General features: G+C 36.6%; 1 protein-coding gene across 4 annotated transcripts in view; it reads right to left on the reverse strand.

The window, feature by feature from the left end:
* Positions 1–20960, reverse strand: part of CTTNBP2NL (CTTNBP2 N-terminal like) — a 50872-nt gene that overhangs the window by 28517 nt on the left and 1395 nt on the right. For 2 of the 4 annotated variants that reach the window (XM_055584724.1, XM_055584725.1), the window contains exons 2-3: positions 9906–10029; positions 5262–5369 (exon numbers count right to left, since the gene is read on the reverse strand). In XM_055584724.1, the coding sequence (XP_055440699.1) occupies positions 5262–5360 (99 nt within the window). In that variant the 5' untranslated portion in view covers positions 5361–5369; positions 9906–10029. The remainder of the gene's footprint in view (positions 1–5261; positions 5370–9905; positions 10030–20960) is intronic. The other 2 variants (XM_055584723.1, XM_055584726.1) reach the window with 1 other exon arrangement.

Genomic DNA, 20960 nt, shown 5'->3' on the forward strand with positions numbered 1-20960 from the left:
GCTACAGTACAAGCCCTTCTGATAACAAAGATTTTAATTTAAAATGTTCATCTTTCTTATGAAGGACAGCATGCTATCAGTGTATCTTGCTTTATGGAATGTAACTTTGTTCCTAAATAGGTGAACTTTAAAACTTACGTTCTAATAATAATAACTAACAGTAAATGGGCACTGAGCACCTCGATTACCATTTGCTGTCTCATTTAATTCTTGAGATAACTGTGCCATTTTACTGATACAGGTTAACAGGGTAAGTAAATGGTCTAAGAGCATACAGTTAAATGGCAGAACTCAAACTTATGTCTGTCTAATATGAAAGCTCATGCTCTTAACAGCTACAGTTAGCTGAAAGTTCTAGTTGATAATTTAGTAGAATGCCTAATAATTACACATTTATGCCTCTTTTTTGAAAGCTAGGATTTCATATATGCACATTATTCAGAGAGTAGGAACAAAAAGTATTAGCTATATAAATTCCAACTATATAAAACACATAAAAAATGTGTTTTTTGGGGGCTAGTTGCCATAGCCCCAGGTGGCAACTGATTCTCTTCTAAAACACATTTCATAGTAAAGGTTATGAATGTACATCTAAAAACCTCATAATTCAATTCCCTAAATAAAGTTCTGCTTGATTCTTAATACCCCAGTTCTCATATGGGCAGCAACTGGACTTCTCTCAGTTATAAGCTTATGTTCATGTGATCTTTCAGCAAAGATTTAAATTACCTACTCCAATTCTAAAATCTCTTCCCAAAAATCATTTATCAAAATGGGATCATTTTTGGTCAAAGAACTGTTATGTCCAGGCTTATGGGTGACAAAGAATGCTTCAACTTTGAGTACATTTAAATATATTCACAGATCTGTTATTATGTGAGTATATATCTCATTTTTTTTTCAATGCAAACACAGTTAACAAGCTTACTAGTACAGGACAATGTCTGTTTTTTGCCAAATTCAATTTTACTTTCCTCATCTCAGACCAGCCTTCATAATAATCTGCTTCCAAAAAAAGCACAAGGCCATGACCAAAAGCAGATGTCACACTCAACTTACAGTGAACTTGTATTTGTGATTTTCTTAAGCCACAGCACCTTCCATAATAGCTTTTGTTTGTTCTATATTTTTGGCACTGCCATAAGATCCTTATAATTATTATTATTTTAAGAATATTTTTGGAAAAAGTAAATAATTTATTGTTAACACAGACATATATGTAGCATCAATTTTTAAAATTTTTAACTCTGGCGGTTTAAAAAACTCTCAATAGTTAAATATTACAGCCTCAAATTCTTAAATATATTTCTAACCTTGTCCTGTCTATAATATTTTTGTCTGTAAATTTTCTTGCCTGGGGAATTCTGCAATGGCTTTTGGCCAAAACCAACAAAGTTATATCCTAGATGTTAGAAGAGTTATACCTGTTTTATGATTGAAGCATCAGTGGAAAGGAATTCAAGACTCTTTAAGCTTATTCTATGTGAAAGTTGTAATACTTCACCATTTATTATTGCAAAAGCAATTTAAAGAATGCTTTAAAATAAAATGAAACTAATCAGGGTAGATTCTACTTAATCATAGTTAAGGGTGTCTTTGCATCAGATCTGAGACACGTAGATATAATATACACAACATGGAAGGTTCAAACTATTTAACTTTTATTGACAGTTAAATCTATTTTCCAAGTTTTAAAAATGAATGTTCCCTCTTCTTTTTCTAGAGTAATCAGACCTTGTTGGGGGGCTTTTCCTAGGTTTTCTTAGAATTAATGAACTGAGCCTCTCCTGCTGAACTGTGTGGTTCCAATCCTACCTCTCCTGGACAGTTCATGAGCTATGTCATCTGCTTTCACTGTGGAAGGGATTCCCATAGTGTTCTCATTCATGTAAATGAAGTGGTCAGATCAAAGGGAGAGACTTTCATTAAGAAGGCTTTTCTCTGATGTAATGCCTTCTAAAACAGAAAATCATTTTATATAAAGTTCATTTAGGATCAAATATGGTATAAATGGCCTTTAACAATTATACTTCAAATACAGAAGAGCTGAATATTACATTATTTTCTATTGAATTCCCTGGTTCTATGCCAAACATGTCTTGGCTGCAACAGAAGAGTGAGGAGGCTTTTATATTTTGGGGAGAAAAAGAACTATGAAGGCTCTACAAGGGTGTATTTGCAATCTGAAACTGCAGAAATTCTGGAAAATGAATGAAGCTCTTTTACAATTATAACTTTATAGGTAGGATTTACTTACAAACTACAGGAACTTTTATAATGCATCCCTATATAAATCTAACCCTTGCCAATGGGACTTACTATTTATTTAACACCAACAGTGAACCATATGGTTTTGTTCAGACATGCAAGGTTAAAGAATAGATTTTATATCCAGGAAAAATCTCTCTTAAAGGTAAAGAGAGAGAGAAAAAAAAAGCAAAACAAAAAACTTAAAACATAAGGGAAAAACCAATCATAGCTATTTAAGAACAAAGACCAAAACCTTTTCAACCAACTAAGCATGAATTAAGACAGAATACTAAATCGAAGAAAATTAGCAAGCTGTCATATCAGTTCAAGAAGAGCAACAGTGTTTGTTGCTAAGCAAGAGCTATACAGAAAGAATGCAGTAAAATCTTGACATACTACAGAACCAAGAACAACAACAACAAAAAAAGCCCAAACGAAAAATCACTCCACAAATAAAACAAGATTTCATTTTAAGAATCTGATATGGCAGTTGATTTTCTCAAAGGACTGAAACAATTTTGACCCCCCGCTGCTACTTTGTCTAACAATAGACTGTTTAAAGATATATCACTTCTGGTGAAGCTATTCATTTCACCTAAACTACATATAGTTTAAATCTTAGAAGAGAACTTTACCACCTACAGGCTGTATGCAGACTAAATACAACACATGTGCCTGATTCTGAATGGTATCTTATTTCAAAATGCTCTCTTAACTACAGCTCTTGCTTCTCAAGCTGCGCTTTAACTTGTCAGAAGCTGCCTACAGTAACTAAAATTGGATTCACACAGAAAAAAAAATTTTCTTTTAGGAAAACATATGCAGTAAGCACCTTAGCATCTGTTAACATTAAAACCAGAAGGCAGTATGTTACATAGGGCAGGCTGTAAAATTTAATAATTTACAACATTCATTTTGAAATATAGCAATCTTTTAAAACAATGGCATACATTTCCTCTGTTCAATGAATATCCATTCAGAATCTATATGCAGGTGCCGAGGATATAAGGATTAGCAAAACAATCATAAAGCTCCACAGGTTTTTAAAGCTAGAAAGCAAAGAGGGCATCTTCCAATTTTTCTATTAGAGGAAGCCATTCCTTAACCCCTATCCCAATTAGGAGAGGGCTGAGGCCCGCAAGTTTTTGTGTAAGTCGGTTGCGATATATATGGGAAACTTCTTCCTGGAATCCCAGTGCAGATAGGCACAGATCCTCAGGTGAGCCTTTTTAACATGCTGCCAAACTATTGTAGTTCCCAAATTCTGATTGCTATTTATAATAATGCTGCTCTCGGAAAACGCTTTCTGAGTTCTAAGAGGACATGAACAAAGCACTTTCTGGTTCAGCCTAGGCAGTGGAACCCTTCCAGGTCTAAGCTGGTAATTCCTATGGAGAAGAGAGCCAGAAGTCTCAGATGAGAACAAGAGAAGGAAGCAGGAAAAACAACATACTTTAGGAGTAAGGACAGGGAATGAACTCAAACTTTCTTCAATCTTTCTTTTTCTTTTCTCTTCATTGATCAGATAAATATGTGATAATAAATGGGAAGGTGTCCTGGGTGTAATCAGTTGGGATGGGGTTATGAGAAATAGTTTTCAGGGACGTACAGGGAAAGGATGAGAAATCCCCAAGAGTGACAAAAGGGGAAGACCTGTGGATGTGGCAGAAATGAGTCACCAACCAGAGTAAACGTTTATATGTAATATATGCTGGCGGGGGAGTCACTGAAAAGTTAGCCTGTTGAGGGCACACTAGAAACATCCATTCAAATGATTAGTAACCGCTGACTGCTTCTTGGATATGAGGTACATGATATGTACTGAGAGAATACGAATAAAGGGAAAAGAAGAAATGAATCCTACACCATTGGAGTACTTATAATGCCATGCAAATTACAGTGTTACACAGAAATACTAGTTATTAATCATTTATTCTTATTACAGACAAGGAAGCTTTGTTTCAGACAGACTGAATGACTTGACCAAGGTCACACAGTCATGCTTAGTGGCAGAACAGGCAGGCTCGAGCAATGAACTTTGTATTTGACTAGGCATGTGTCAAAGCCATTAACATGTGATCTTCAGGGATGCCATGTAAACTAAGACCGAAGTAAGCAGGGAGAGGAAAATAAGTCAGACTCCACCCCCCAATCAGAAGGCAACTGCCTCATGTACTCTGGAGAAATTAAACCACTGGAAATCACTCATCACACATTACAAAGCTACAAAAAAAAAAGAAAAAAGCAAAAGTTTTCAGCAGAGCCTATGCTTTTTTCAGCATGCCCAAGTCTCATCTTCTTTGGCCACTTCTCTCCTTTTGGGTGTATCATCTTCCTATTACTCTCACAGATACCCTTAAGGTCTTTTCTTCCCCTCTCCAAATCTGATTTCAGAACAGACTGGAAAACATCCTTCCCAAGGTGTAGAAGATTCATGACACTTTAAAGAAGTTATGCCCTTATATTGTTTTTTTAAGTTAGACTTTATTTTTTAGATTAATTTTGGGTTCACAGCAAAATTGAATAGAAAGTAGATTTCTCATAATCATCTCCCCACTCCTGGGTATTTTAATAGATATCAAATAGTGAAACAAAAGTAAGAATTTTTAATCTAGGGTCTAGGGAAATCTATTCATAGTCTTAATGGAGTCCTTGATCTATCAGATATTATATCCTGAATTATGGAATATGGGTGCATACAGATTTTTAAGAAAGCAGGTTTCATCAAGTTCTCGAGGGGTTGGCATTCAGAAACAGCTAAAGGCACTTAAGGTAAAGAATAAAGTTCAAGTCCAGACATCAGGTAGAGACTAAAGGAATTATTTGGAGGCAGAAAGGCTTTATCAGAGTCCCCAAATCATATCATATGGGTGGCTGCTATAGCAAGTATCAATGTGTATATACCAAGGCCTCTTAACTTCAACTAGGACTATAGAAATATCCTAGTTAACCAAAGAAATGGCTTTCAAACATATGATGGCCACTCTCTCTCTCTTTTTTAAAGAACATACCTTTAAAGCTTCTATAACGAGGTCCCTTGCTTCAAGCTCTCCTTCAAGAATACTGAATAGTGTTAGGAGTTCTGGCTTGCTGAGTTTTTCCAGATTCATCCTGAAAGCCTAAAACAAGGACAATAATCAGATAATCTCCAGAAGACAGAGGTAATCTGATACTATCTAAGAAAAAATAAAGTGAGATAAGAGCAAGAATTACAGTAGAAAATACCTTTAAGAAAGGAAATGGTTAACTAGGAATAAAACTACCATATGACTCAGAAATCCCACTACTGGGCATATGCCCTGAGAAAACCATAACTGAAAGTGACACGCGTACCCAGTGCTCGTTGTAGCACTGTTTATAATAGCTAGGACATGGAAGCAGCCTAGATGTCTACTGACACATGAGTGGGTAAAGAAGCTGTGGAACATATACACAATGAAATATTACTCAGCCATAAAAAGGAACACATTTGAGTCAGTTCTAATGAGGTAGATGAACCTAGAGCCTATTTATACAGAGAGAACTAAGTTAGAAAGAGAAAAACAAGTATCACATATTAAGGCACATACACGGAATCTAGAAAGACGGTGCTGATGAACTTATTCGCAAGGCAGCGATGGAGACAGACATAGAGAAGAGACCTATGGACACAGTGGGGGATGAAGAGGGTGGGGCATGGCCGTGTGTACAGCAGACAGCTGGTGGGGATTTGCTTTGTGATGCAGGGAGCTCAACCCAGTGCTCATACATCCTTGAGGGGTGCGATAGGGTAGGAGGTGGGAGGGAGGTTCAGGAGGGAGGAGACGTGTATACCTATGGCTGACCCATGCTGATGTATGCAGAAACCAACACAATATTGTAAAGCAATTATCCCCCAATTAAAAATAAATTTTAAAAAAGAAAGGAAATGGTTGTAATTAAATGTAAAAATAAGAATTTTCTGATGTTAATCATAAACTGAGCAGTAAACGAAAATAAAATTCATTTTAATTATTGACTTTATCACCATTTACAAAGATCAGATTTTCATTATTTTTCCCTACTGGCATATATTCAAACATCCTAGAAGGTCTCAGAAAGAATTGTTATCCTTCAGTTGCTAAGTTGTGTCTAGCTCTTTTGTGACTCCATGGACTATAACTTGCCAGAGTTCTCTGAAACAATTAGTCACTAGTTTTATTCACTAGAAGTTCAGGTAAAATTTTGTTATAATGAATACTATTTCACTGAAAAACTGTTATACCATAAAAAGATATTCTAGTTTTAGATAACCAAACTCTAAAACTGTATATAAAACACTCTGGGATCCCTCTGAAATTGGTTGAAATCAATTTGAGCAAAGATAATGTTTGGTGGGAGTACAGGAGAAATTTTTCTTTTAAATTGTCTATTTTCACAGAGAACATCTATCACAATATTTATATTTCATAGTAAAATAAGACTTAAGTGCAACCATGTACAAATGTACTTTTAAATGAGTGCTTAAAATATATTGTTTAAACATCTTAATTGGCCAGGCTATTATAAACTGAATTTATTTGACTTAACAAGTTCACATTTCTATGAAGTCTTGCATCTTTTAAAATATGTTAAATGGCAAATTGCATGGCACAAATTTAACCCTTTCCATAAGATTAATTTCTCACAAACCACACATAGATAGAAGTTAGATTATGATACAATCTTTGAAGGCTCTTCTGACTAGTGTGTATGGTAAGACACATTTTATAACTTATAAAGTAGAACAAAAACTGTTTTCCCTCTCCCACTCTCTACCTTTAAATTGCCACACTCATGTAGTTTTTTTTTTTCCCAAAGTGAATCACAACATGACTAGTTCACACACCCTCTAGTAACTCCCAATTCCTATGAGCACATTAAATTTTAGGAGGCACACAAAAGAGTCATTGATTCCTTCTAGAACTACTGCCTTTAAGCGAATGCGAGCATGTAGAAAATACATACTTCACTGTGTTGTTAGATATCCTTCCAGAACATGCTGTACGAATCTTTTGCCACACGGTAAAATACGTTCAATTTAACTTCAGCTCTAACTGCTACATTTCTAACTGGTGAGGGTTAGCGACTAGTAAGTAATTCTCATGTAAGTATTAGAGAGATACCTCACAACAGTTACTTTAAAAATAAAAACTAAAAAACAAACAAACAAACAAAACCCCCCAAACCCACAAACCTAATAAAGCTACACTTATAAGATAGTAAGTTGGAAAAAACACATTACTTTGTAGTCAGATAGATGCCAGGTTGACATCTTCCTAGTTGTATGACTGGACAAGTGTTCTGATTCCCAGTTTTCCTATCTGTTAATGTGAAATGATATCTAACTCATAGGATTTGCTGTAAAGATTGAGTTAATAAATACAAAACACCGTGCCAAGCTCCTGATACAAGGTGATCAATGCTTTAATTATTAGGAACTACTATCCTGAAAGAGGAGAGTGAAAAAGTTGGCTTAAAGCTCAATATTCAGAAAACGAAGATCATGGCATCTGGTCCCATCACTTTATGGGAAATAGACGGGGAAACAGTGGAAACAGTGTCAGACTTTATTTTTGGGGGCTCCAAAATCACTGCAGATGGTGATTGCAGCCATGAAATTAAAAAACGCTTACTCCTTGGAAGGAAAGTTATGACCAACCTAGATAGCATATTCAAAAGCAGAGACATTACTTTGCCAACAAAGGTCCGTCTAGTCAAGGCTATGGTTTTTCCAGTGGTCATGTATGGATGTGAGAATTGGACTATGAAGAAAGCTGAGCACTGGAGAATTGATGCTTTTGAACTGCAGTGTTGGAGAAGACTCTTGAGAGTCCCTTGGACTGCAAGGAGATCCAACCAGTCCATTCTGAAGGAGATCAGCCCTGGGATTTCTTTGGAGGGAATGATGCTGAAGCTGAAACTCCAGTACTTTGGCCACCTCATGCGAAGAGTTGACTCACTGGAAAAGACTCTGATGCTGGGAGGGATTGGGGGCAGGAGGAGAAGGGGACGACAAAGGATGAGATGGCTGGATGGCATCACTGACTCGATGGACGTGAGTTTGAGTGAACTCCGGGAGTTGGTGATGGACAGGGAGGTCTGGTGTGCTACGATTCATGGGGTCGCAAAGAGTTGGACACGACTGAGCGACTGAACTGATCTGAACTGATCCTCTCTCATTTTCCAAAAGAATTCTGAGAAAGGCATTACCAAAACTGGGACAGTCAAGATCAATTACTTTAGAAATCAGTGACTCTGGCTACCCTTTTGCAGTTGGGAACCACAGATAAAGAAGGATGATAGATAGCATGCTGGAGTGAAGAGTCGTGAGGAATTTAAACTACCATTTGAGTCACTTTTGTTTTTAGATGAAATCCTTCCCCCATTTCCTGATGGTTTCATGTTTTAATCTCTCTCAAGGATATTATAAAGCAGAGGAATCATTTTATATCTTTCTTCACCTCTCCCCTGATGTTAAGAGGAATAACGAGTACTTGGTAAAGGGAGTCTATAAATATTAACTGCACTAGGTGAGTAAATCAACTAGGAATGGAGCCAAAATGTATTTCCTTCAATATTTTTTTATTCCTTAAATATTCTCATTAAGAAATCTGAAACTGTGGTTTAAGGAAGCAGTGTGATGAGTGAAGAATGTAGAATTTCAGTCTTAGCCCTGCTACTAACCAGCTATATGGCTTTCAGGAAAAAAAAAATTTATCTAGCTGCTCTGGCACTGAGTTTCCTCACAGATGAACTAAAATACACTAGATAATCTCTAAAGCCCTCATGGTTCCATTCGAAACTTTCATGAGGGAAAATCAAGAATTATTTGTTAGAGAAGTTAAGAATTACAGGTAAATATACAAAAGGAACTGAAACAGACTATACCTAAATCAAAGTTTTTGATTTGTTGTGATAAATATACATCCTCAAAAAAGAGTGAAACTGAAACAATCTCTAGTCCCTTTAATTATTGGGTTGGCCAAAAAGTTCGTTTAGGATTTTCTCTAAGATGTTACGGAAAAACCTGATAAAACTTTTGGCCAACCCAATATAAAGCAGTCTAGTCTAAGCAAGAAAAAATTCTGTTCTTTGTCAATGGCATAAAGAACAATATTCATGTTACATCTACATTTGGAATAACTTCTGCACACAAATTTTAATATCTGGAACATTTTGCTAATATGTACCAATTATTTAGCTTGGTGTCTACAGGAAGTGATAGAGACGGAAATGGCACCCCACTCCAGTACTCTTGCTTGGCGAATCCCAGGGACGGGGGAGCCAGATGGGCTGCTGTCTATGGGGTCGCACAGAGTCGGACACGACTGAGGCGACTTAGCAGCAGCAGCTACAGGAAGTGAATGTAATACAAACATGACACAAGAGAGAAAGAAGGGCCCCAGCTGTGTAATTCAAACCCAAGAGATCTGTTTTTGCATATTCCCATAACCATTCTTTGTAAATATTAAAATTTCCCAGGTTTTTTGCTATCCTTTACATTTGAATCTAATTTCAAATAGAATGCACAACATACTGCAGTAACTTTTTTCTGAAATATAAATGCATGATGGTAAAAGTGCATTGAGTTTTAGCATGCTAGTGATATTCCTGGGGGTGGTACAAGGAGGGGGATGGGGTGGGGTGATACTGACCTGATAACTTATGGTCACAATTTAGTCCTCAAGTGTAAATTCTTAAGGTATTCTTCAGTTAAAATTTGGGAAAACTGACAAATATATTTAAAATGTCATCAGCATGGTGGAAAAATGTTCAATGCTGCAAAATATAAGAGATATATTGTCTACGTGACCACACTCTATAAACAATTGGTAAATCCTCAGAATGTCGACTGTCATAGCTGCAGAGGCCTGACAGCTGTAGGTTGATATACAAGAAAGAAGAAAATAGCCACCTCAGATGAAGCTGAGTAACACTGGAAAAAACACCAGGAATCTGCCTTCCCTTCTGCAGTTATAATTAGGGAAGGTGAGGCCTTTCAAGTCTTTTTTAAGATGTCCACTGCCATTTCAAGGACATCTTATGAATGTCACTAGGAGAAACTGACTTTCTCTACCTGAACTGACAAAAACCTATTTGCTTGAATCACTATGACTTATTCACAATGCACAACGCACTCAGATTTAAAAAATAACGTGATTACAAATTTTCAAACTGCCAAATTCCGGTAAGGAAAATTCTGATCCCTTCATCTGCCAATCAATAAACAAACAACTCAATCTGTCACCACCTCAACTTTGAAAGGCTTATTACTCATCCCAGCTTCTACTTTTTCCCACTTATTTTCAAATATTAAATGTTGAATTATATGTAATTTTTGGTTTATGCTTTTCTAATAGTGTATTAGACATAGCAAACTTTTAAAAAAGATAGGCCCTAAATTTTATTTGATAGAACATAATTTCCATCTTGCATTTTAAGCTTCCAAGTCCATTTGACTCCAATTTCTGCCTAATATATAAATAATTTGGTCTGAGATTTTCAGAAAAAGGCTGTTTCTAACTCTATATTATTATCAGAAATATGACTGCCAGATTTTTGGCATGTCACATCATAGTCTACAGACTCATTCTCCACTTATTTTCTAAATGAGTTGTTACTTGTCATTGTCACTGTCCATTAAGTAACAGAGAAAAACAAGATCATTTCAACCAGATGCTCAGCTCATTCCTTCCAGTAGAATCTTACCAAGACCCAACTTTCCTTAGAGTTTAGATGCAGATACTTCTGCCTAAGGAATTTTTTTTTTTTAATTTTGTTTTATTTTTAAACTTTACATAATTGTATTAGTTTTGCCAAATATCAAAATGAATCCGCCACAGGTATACATGTGTTCCCCATCCTATAAATTTGAAATAAAAACCACTTGTGGACAAGTTGTCTGTATATATTATCATACACTGTGGTATAGCTAGCTGTAGCTATATTAAGCTTTATAGTTTTTCTCAATGAAAAAATACACATAAATATATACAGTAAAAAGATATAGTTATACTACTACAGTACCCTGGAAAAATAAGCCTATTTATAGACTAAATATGAAGCTTATTTTAAAGCTATTAATAAGTGATTTCAAACTGAATTTGCCCGGATTACCATGTGATGTATTTATATGCTACTTCTCACCGAGTCAGGGCTAAGAGCCAGGAGCGCATGAAGGTCTTCTATATAAACTTTCATGTGCCAACAGCCACAAGAATAGAATTACAGGTATCAAGCACCCTGGTCCCCCACCTCCACTGTACCCCCTCAACACCAGTGCTGATTCTGTCATGGAGGTACGCTGCTGCAGCTTGGGCTCTGCTCACTTTTCTTTGAACTCTGTTCGTTTTACTTTTTACTTTGCGTAAAGGCCTTTTCCCTTTACCCAACCTCCACTCCTTTTGGTTCTGGCTGTGCCTTTTCCTTCTCGCTCTGGAACTCATTCTAGATAATAGCAGGCATTGTTGCCTTTTTACCACAGAGAGACTGGGTGGCAGAAAAAGAAACACCCCAAACAGCTTCTATAGCTAAGCAAGCAGTAAGGCAGGGCAGGGTGGAGTACGAGTAAGGTGTTTGTCTATCCAGTATCTGGGTGTGTGTATGTCTTTATGTGGAACTGAAGGCTTTATTTCTAAGTGGTGGGTGATATGGGACATGTAATAGAAAACATTTTTAAGATGAGTCTTAACATATTTCCGGATATAGAAGCACCTAAAAAAAAAAAACCTACATAAATCTTTTCTTTCAAATCCACTTGGTTAGCGTGGGCACACACATACACACACACTCAGTTATGTTACCCAGGAGATCATTCTTGCAAAACTGGATAAAAATCATTTTATTATTATATACTCACATATCAAATTTAAGAAATTTACACTTAGGCTACAACTGATTGAAATTCAGGCCATTCAGTAAGTTTTCAATATAAGTAATAGAATAATAGCAAAGATGTAAAGCAGACTTGCTCCAATTATGTAAAGACTCTTTTTAGTACATACAAGCAAAAACAAAATTTGGAAGGCCAGTGAATTCTAAAAATTCAAAAAATCAACACTGACATACAAAGTGGGTGTTTAGACAGCTTTCTACTAGATAACGTACTTCCCTAAAAACCCAGTATATATGAAATTTTTTAAAAATGTCACATTTATAAATACCAAGCCTAAAATAGATAAAAGTGCACTGCTGTTTAAAAAGAAAATGTAGCCAAAGCAACCTTCTATCTGAGGGTGGAAGGTGTTGACACATTACCTTGACTATCTCAAGATTTAAGTTTCCCCACCCTCTGGCACTTCTGGCTTTTCATAAAGGTTATTCACGCATCTGGGGGTGAGAGAGGGACAGCATCCCAAATTGCACTTTTGGCATTTTAGGATTAGGCTAGTAAAGAAAAACATGTCAAATATTATCAGGAAAGGCACAGCCAGAACCAAAATGAGTGGAGGTTGGGTAAAGGGAAGAGGCCTTACCCAAAGTAAAAAGTAAATGGATCTTCTGTACATTTACTAAAGAGAGTTGTTTTTTGCTATTATTTACAAAGACTCTAAAATCAAGGTAGAAAAACAAATCTTACTAAATTCTACAATACTATGCAATAAAAGCTTTACTATAAATGTCAAGTCAATCTTCTTTCAGTTGAAGGTAAAAGATATTACTGAACTATTTGTATTCTTTGTACTTATGTGTTATAGGTTAATCGTGTCCTCTAACCCAAATTTATATGTTGAAGTCTTAATCCCTAATACCTCAGAATGTGATATATTTGAAAACAGAGTCTTTAAAGAGTGATTAAGTTAAAAATGAGGTCATGGGACTTCCCTGGTGGTCCAGTGGTTAAGACTCTGTGCTTCCACTGCAGAGGGCAGCAGTTCAATCTCTGGTCAGGAAACGAAGATCCCACATGTTACGTGGTGCAGCCAAAAAATATACGAGGACATTAGGGTAGGCCCTTATCTAATATGCCTGGTGCCCTTGTAAGAAGAGAGATTGGGATAAAAACACAGGGCAGGAAGAGACCATGTGAAGACAGGGAGAAGATGCCTCCCGTTTAGTAAGCCAAAGACAGAGGCCTCAGAAGGAACCAATGCTGCGGACACATTGATTTCTGATATCCAGCCTCCAGGATTGTGAGAAAATGAATTTCTGTTGTTAAGCAACCCAGTCTGTGGTACTTGTTACGGCAGCTCTAGCGAACTAACACAACATTGTAATCATTTACTACTGATATTTTTAAATGTTATTACTGCAAATAGATCAAAATCTTCCCCTTACTGTGAGAGTGCCTGAACAGAGAATGCCTTGCTTTGTCTTATCAGTCTGATGATAGGATTATGTAAAATGGAATGGTTCTGTAACAGTTTCAGAGAGTATAAATTTCAGGATCCTGAAATATAAATATAATATACAACAGTGCTAAGGAATTGAGATGCTTGTTTATCCAATACTCTCAATGTGTACTTTGAAGTAGGCCTCAAGGAACCAGCTCTGTAATAATGCTAATACTTGTTAAGGTCAATACTTAAAATGCTTTCAGAATTCTACTCAAAGCTGATTCTAGGTTGCCAGATTTTTTAGATTTATACTTAGGGCATAAATTAATAATAATATAATTAAGCTTACCAGTATTAATCACCACTTCCTCAGAGTTTTATTTTTTTTTTCCTCAGAATTTTTTAGAATTCAAGCCAGAGTAGTAATAATAAAAAAAAAACCCACACACTGAGCTAAACATTAATGTGTTCCAGGCAGTGTTCTAAGTGCTTGATATGTATTAATTCAGTCCTTACAGCCTTAAGTGATAGGTGTTATAACCATGAACCAGCCAGTTCATCATAACCATCACCTCCATTTTAAAGATGGGAAAACTGAGGTACAAAGACTAAATAAGTTGCTCAAAGTCTTACATGTAGTATGTGACACAAACAGAATTTGAACCCAAGTAATTTAACTCCAGAGGCTGCCTTAGTAACTACTGCTACTTGGTACCAACTGCTTACATCTGATTTTCTCATTTTACCAGCTACAGTGTGAGTCACAGAGCTGGAAGGGACCTCAGCAATAACCTAATTTAGGACTCTCAATTTACAGATGAAAATTGAGACCAGAGTTGTTAAGTGAATTACTGAAGATTACAGTTAAATAGTAAAACTATTAAGATATAGTCTAATCGACTTTCTGGGACACCATGATGGATTTTTTGTTTTGGTTAGCTCTGCTTTAAGACTCATGTATCTCCAGCGTATCTCTGAGTGTGTATATGTGTGAAAGTCTGTCTCTCTCACTAGGTGTCTACGTCTGTTTCCACCATTGTCTCTCCTACATGTTGCCAACAACATTTATATATATACAGAAGAAAAGGAGGAAGTGGCCTCATGCCCATAAACAAACATTCAAACACATCTGCCCCAAAATGGGGATGTCTGGCACAATGCTACTAAAATACAGATCTGTTTACCTGGAAATCTTGTTTATACCTTTTCAGGTATTTTCACCTGGGACAAGACCAAACCAGAAGAGCTACATTAGTTAAGCTACGGAACATACGTTAATGAAAATAAATAAGTTTTTACATTAATAATTTTTTTCATTAAAATTAAAAATATGTCTTCTATTGATAGTAGCAGGAAATTACCAGGAGTATTTACCATTTCAGGTATATTTGTTAGTGGCTTTATTTCAATGAAATTATTAGCATTATTTCAGAGAAGTAAAAATTTAGGGGACAGATGATATAGACAGATATACATATTTCAATGAAATTATAACATGATTTCACTGAAATATGTATATCTGTCTATATCATCTAGCTGTCCATCATCCCCCTAAATTTTTGTTTCTTTGAAATAATGCCACCATGATTTGCAAAATACTACAATGAGGGAACAATATATAGACTGATTTTATTTCCAGTAAAATGATTCATGGGCCTTAATTCTACAGGCAGGCTGGGATACAAGAACGTGTCAAATATTAGTGTTGGATGAAGTTGTTGACTCCATCAAGATTTCAAATCAGGAAGAAAGAGAGCATATGGTATGGAGGACAAACCCTAATACAGTCCAGATATCTGTGTGTTAGCTCTGCCCATGACCTGACTTTCTGAACTGTATAAAAATTTCCCATAGGACTGTAATAGAAAATTATAACTGATGATGTTGTTTCGCCTTTAAAATTTTGTCTTTTAAACCAGACCACTGATTTTTTAAAAAAAAGTTTAACAATTTGATATCAGTTGAAAATGACCAAGAGACCTTGCTCCCAGGTTCTTTGGGGATGGTAACTCTTCTGAGAGGATGTATCTAAGTAACTCTTCTAAGAGGATGTTGCAGTGGAAAGGGCTTGGACTTCTGAGTCCTACAGACCCAGGTTTATATCCTGGCTCTACAACTTCATACTTCCTTGATCCACTTAACCTTTGAGCTTTCCCTTCTTCTATAAAATGGGGTGACAATACATACTCGAACAGGATACGGAAGGGTTTAACAGGGTTAGTGACCGGTCAGCTCTCTCACTTGTTATCTCTGGAGAGCATATATTTGGTTGCATCTGCAAGGATAATGAAATTTTCCTTTTTCCAATGAGTAGTCATTTTCTACCATTCATGTGTCTAATTTAGAAATCAAAACAAGTTTACTCCTTCTAACCTGGCAGGTGGATCTGTTCCAAGAAGGTGATCACCTGGCCAGTTCCTGGGGAAAATGGCTTAGGAACACACACAACATTTATTTAGGCCAATGGTATTTGCACACTACTTGGGAAAGAAAAAGGACAATCTTCTATCTAGGCTAGTTTTTTTGTGACTTTAGGATATAAATGAAAAGCATGACTTTGCTTCCACTGCATTTCTATACCTTTTAATCATCATAATTTTAACTTGTAATAGTGATAAATGGGTCTTCTAAAAACATCACAGCTATTTTTAATATTAAATGCATAATGGATATGTATCTATATTTATAACCCAGCAGCAGTTATCCCATTCTATTATATCAATTCATCTATTTACATAGCTGTCTTTTGTCTCATAAGACTGCTCTTCCAGACGAATACTCTGTCTTATTCTACTTGATACACTTAGTACCCAGTAGTCTCCAGTTCAAAGGGGTATTCAAAACAGGCTGGTTGCATAGAAATGTACCATGCAATACCATGAACTACAGTCAACAAAACTGGACTTTATCTTTTAGGAAATAAGAAGCCACTAAATATTTTTAACAAGGTGACTCTTACAATAAAAGTATAGTTTTAAGAAGGCGAAAGCTTGAAGTACAGAGCTGATTTGACTGAAGAGAAACTGGAAGCAGAAAAAGCACGTGGGAGAATAACAGTGCAGGTGTAAGGTTAAAATGTGTGAACGAGGATGGTGGCAGTTAAGAATGGAAGAAAAAAGACGGATGTAAGAGACTTTGTAAAGAATGTACAGTAACTTAGTATTGGTTCTATTTAAGGAGATAAGAGGAGAAATAATCCCAGATCAGCTGAGGTTTTAAGGCTGGGTGAGTAGAATGATGATGCCTTTAACAGAAACAGGGATGTTAGAAAAGGAACTGGTTTTTCAGGGGAAATGATGACTGTGATGTGAGACAGACACTGAATGAGAAGTAATCAGCCCCCCCAAGAGGAGCATGTTCAGTCAGTGAGTGTGGTGAAGTCTACGGGTTTAGAAGCAAGGACGTCTTCAGGGGTGGAGCCTTTTCAGAAAATTTCCTCTGTGCTTTCAATTTGGGAACAAGAGGCAGTAAGAAGCTGATACACAGGACTGGACCAGATCTGGTTTGTATGGTCAAATATTAAACCAGTTAAGAACCAGATTGGTTCTGTTCTCACTCTAGTTCCACTGCTATAACAGAAAGGCCTACTTAGCAGAAACCAAGGAATGGGGAACCTCTTCCTCCCCCAAACCCCCAAACTTAGTGCTTCTTTTCTCTGTAACTTACCCATCAGTTCATTCTCCTCCCCACTGTAATTTATAGCTCTTATCTCTCATTGAAACAACTCATCCCCGCTTGCTTCTCCCTCTGCACCCCTTCCTCCCTGGCAGACCCAGAGCACACTTCAGCCTCGCTTTCCCCAGCAGCTTTGCACAAAGGATCCATGCAGATGCTCCCAAGGCTCAGGGTCACAAATCTTTTTTTGTCTGTAAACCCCATCATCCTGTGCTCTTTTTGTTTTCCTTCCGAGTTTCTATTTGAACTCAGTAACAATTAAGGATTACATTCTTTGTGGCTCCAAAAGATAGAAAGGATTCATTTAGCAGCAGAGCACACAGTTAGAGTGAAAGCTCTGGCTTTGGACCTGAAATACAGAGCTTGGAAACAGTTGGCAGGGAGAAGCCATACTACTACATTCTTTATGTCAAAGCCTGATTGTAGTCCTGTTTCCCTCAACCCACAACCCCTGTCCTTGACTCCCCTGCCCTCTACTCTTAACTCCCCATCCATGGTTTCTTCTCATCCATTTTGATTGTTCCTATGAACTGCTCCTTACATTGGAGGCCGTAGAAGAGCTGTCTTCAAAAGGCAAAAAAATCACTATTAATAAAATTACCATGGAAAATTCCTTAAATCTCACAGATTTAAGTGTACCATGATCACACTATCCATGAACCCATTTATATGACACTGAGAGTGAAGGCGCTTGAGACAGTTTGGAGTGGAGTAACTGACAATTCAGAGAGAAAACATCAGATGGTTGAATCCCTTGCCCTTCTTTTTCCAGGGCGAAAAAGTTTAACGAAGATAATGCACATGACAAATTATGAAACACACACTGTAAGACACACACACTGTCCTAAAAATTCTTCTGTCAGATGTCTGAGATCATGACATACACAAGCTCTGTTTCCCTCTACTTTGGAAACGTAGCTATGTAGTCAAATATTTAAAACCAAACCAACCCATAGCTAAAATCAGATACTAATTCTTCACCTTTGTTTAAATGATAAAGGAGTAAAAGAATAGTTAATATTAACTCACGTGCAGTGCTAATAATAGTCAATAATACCTACCAATTATTGAGTGCTTCCTACATGCCATGTTCCTGTAATCCTTTTTTAAAAAAAGCCTCTATAAATCATTTTTAAGTCACAGCTGAGGAAACTGAGATATGGTGAAGATAGAAAACTCTGCCCTTCTCCTGGGTCATACAGCAAAAGAGCAACAGAGTTGGGATTTGAACTCAGGTTTGCCTTTAAAGTCTGTGCTGTAAATTAGCACACTTTATCGCCTCACCATAAATAACCTATTTTCTCACTGAAATGCTCTGAACTAAAACTGCTGCTGCTGCTGCTGCTGCTGCTAAGTCGCTTCAGTCGTGTCCGACTCTGTGTGACCCCATAGACAGCAGCCCACTAGGCTCCTCTGTCCCTGGGATTCTCCAGGAAGATTGAATTTTTAGCTATTAGCAGCAAACATTCAGGAAATAAGAAAAAAAATGGCTTTGGTAACAGGCTGATGAGCTATTCCTGGGGTCAACCACCAGACTGGACAAACTTCCTCTAAAAATATCTCTGCTTCTTGTATCACGCCACTAAACACCAATTCAGTGGCCTAAAAATCCTTGTATCAAGTATCTGAGATCATGACATGTATAAGCTTTGTTTTTCCCTACTTATGCATCTTAGCTCTATGTTGAAATATTTAAAATTAAACCAACCAATAACTAAAATCAGACATGAATTCTTCACTGGTGTTTAAATGCTAAAGGTGTAGAAGAATATTTAATATTAAATTATTTAATTCACATAAAAAGTGAAACACCATTTCACTAAAAACACCCAAGAAACACCATTCTGCTCCACTCAGAAAAGTCAAGAATTCTAATCTTGTTCTGCGATTAACTGGTAGTACTGGAAACCTGATTCTGCCAAGACACAAATCCACTGTAGACTGAGTATGCCCACCACAGTCAGGGTGTATGATTCCATTCAGGGACCCAGTACAGTGTGTATGCTTGATCATGTACTTAGTCCTAGTTTAGAAAAGTATAAAGTCAATTAGAAATTCATTTTTTTAGGTGGCGGCAGCGAGTTGAACTTCAGGAGAGCGGTGTTCTCTGCAGATTCTAAGTATATCTTCTGTGTCTCTGGAGACTTTATTAAAGTTTATAGCACAGCTACAGAAGAATGTGTGCATATATTGCAAGGACACAGAAATCTGGTGACCGGAATCCAGCTCAATCCCAACAACCATCTACAGCTGTATTCTTGTTCCGTTGATGGCACGATTAAACTGTGGGACTATATAGATGGCATTTTGATAAAGACCTTCAGAGTTGGGTGTGAACTTCACGCCCAAAAAATATAAAAAAAAAAAAAAAAAAGAAATTCATTTTTTTAAAAAATCCCAAAGTAGATCAGAAATTTGTCAAAACCAAACTCTCAGAAACCATTTTTTAAGAAAAAACAGTTCCTAGTGTGTTCTCCTAAATTCACTTCATTCCTCTCAGGTCAGATTTTTAGAAAAATAAAATCCTAAAAAGACTAGCATTGATTACATTAATAAGACTGGTTCAAATTTCATTCATTACTTCAAAATTATATATCTAACCAGCAGACATCTTCTAATACAAAACTCAGTATTTTAGAGTCATTGAAGATACTGGAGCGCCAAAAGACATCACATCAAGAAAATAAATCAAGGCAAAAAGAAATGGACTGTTTACACCAACAAGATATGCCATATTTTATCAGTAAATTATCTTTATAGTCTACCTGAAGGTGTCAGCTTCAAATGAAGTTCAACACTCATTAAGTCAAACTATATACTAGGCACTGTGAAAGGTATAAAGGTGAAACAAAACATACTAATACCTCCTGAAGACTTTATAATAAGATAGACTACACGTACATCAGAAAAATCTCTGCATATGATGCTTTTCTTCATCTAACACTACTAAACAGGTGTCGAAAAAGTTACAGATTTCTACGATTCAAATGTGTATCAAACAAATCTTGCTTGTTGTGCCAAGGAATCAAAGAGCATTATTTGCTTTTTCCTTTCTGTTCATAAAGGCCCTGGCAATCACCACAACTTTGTTTTCCTGAGTCTCGTTACGTTGGTTTATTATCTTTTGGGGATTTCCTGTTCTGCTTTTAGTTTTCTTCTGCTGCTTTTGCTGGGGGGCCCTTACCAACCCATCGCAGTATGCTTGGTGTTTGCTGGAGAGACCCTCCGCAGTTTATTCTCTGTGCCTTTTCATCGGAGATCTGGAAACAATCACTGAGTGGATCTGTGCAGAGACTGGCTCCGAAAACTTCCAACCTAACTATTCAAAATTAATTACCTTCATGATGTCTACCTTCAGAGACGCTTATCAGGAAAGTAAAAGACAGCCCTTATGATTGCCCCTCATGATTCCAACTCCTCCAATCCCATTGTTACTATCTTTGACTAGAGAAAACAGTAGTAAGACAGACTGTGGATTGAAAGCAAAAGAAACAACACCAAAAAATATGGCAGATTTTAATGTATGAAAGTGCTAGCAACAGATGATTAATGGGGAGTCAATGGCATTAACATTAGGCCAAAATTATCAATATTTTGCACCTGCTGAAATGATGGTCTTTATGAGCACCCTTTAGAGACTCTCTCTGGTAGTCACATGTGTCTGAATAGCTAGAGTTTATCTTGCTTTTATTAATCCTTATCTCTGAAATTTAAAATGTGCTTTTAATTTTTATCCCCTGAATTTTGGTAGATGATACT

The sequence above is a fragment of the Bubalus kerabau genome, chromosome 6 (genome assembly GCF_029407905.1).
Source record: "Bubalus kerabau isolate K-KA32 ecotype Philippines breed swamp buffalo chromosome 6, PCC_UOA_SB_1v2, whole genome shotgun sequence".
Lineage (NCBI taxonomy): Eukaryota > Metazoa > Chordata > Mammalia > Artiodactyla > Bovidae > Bubalus > Bubalus kerabau.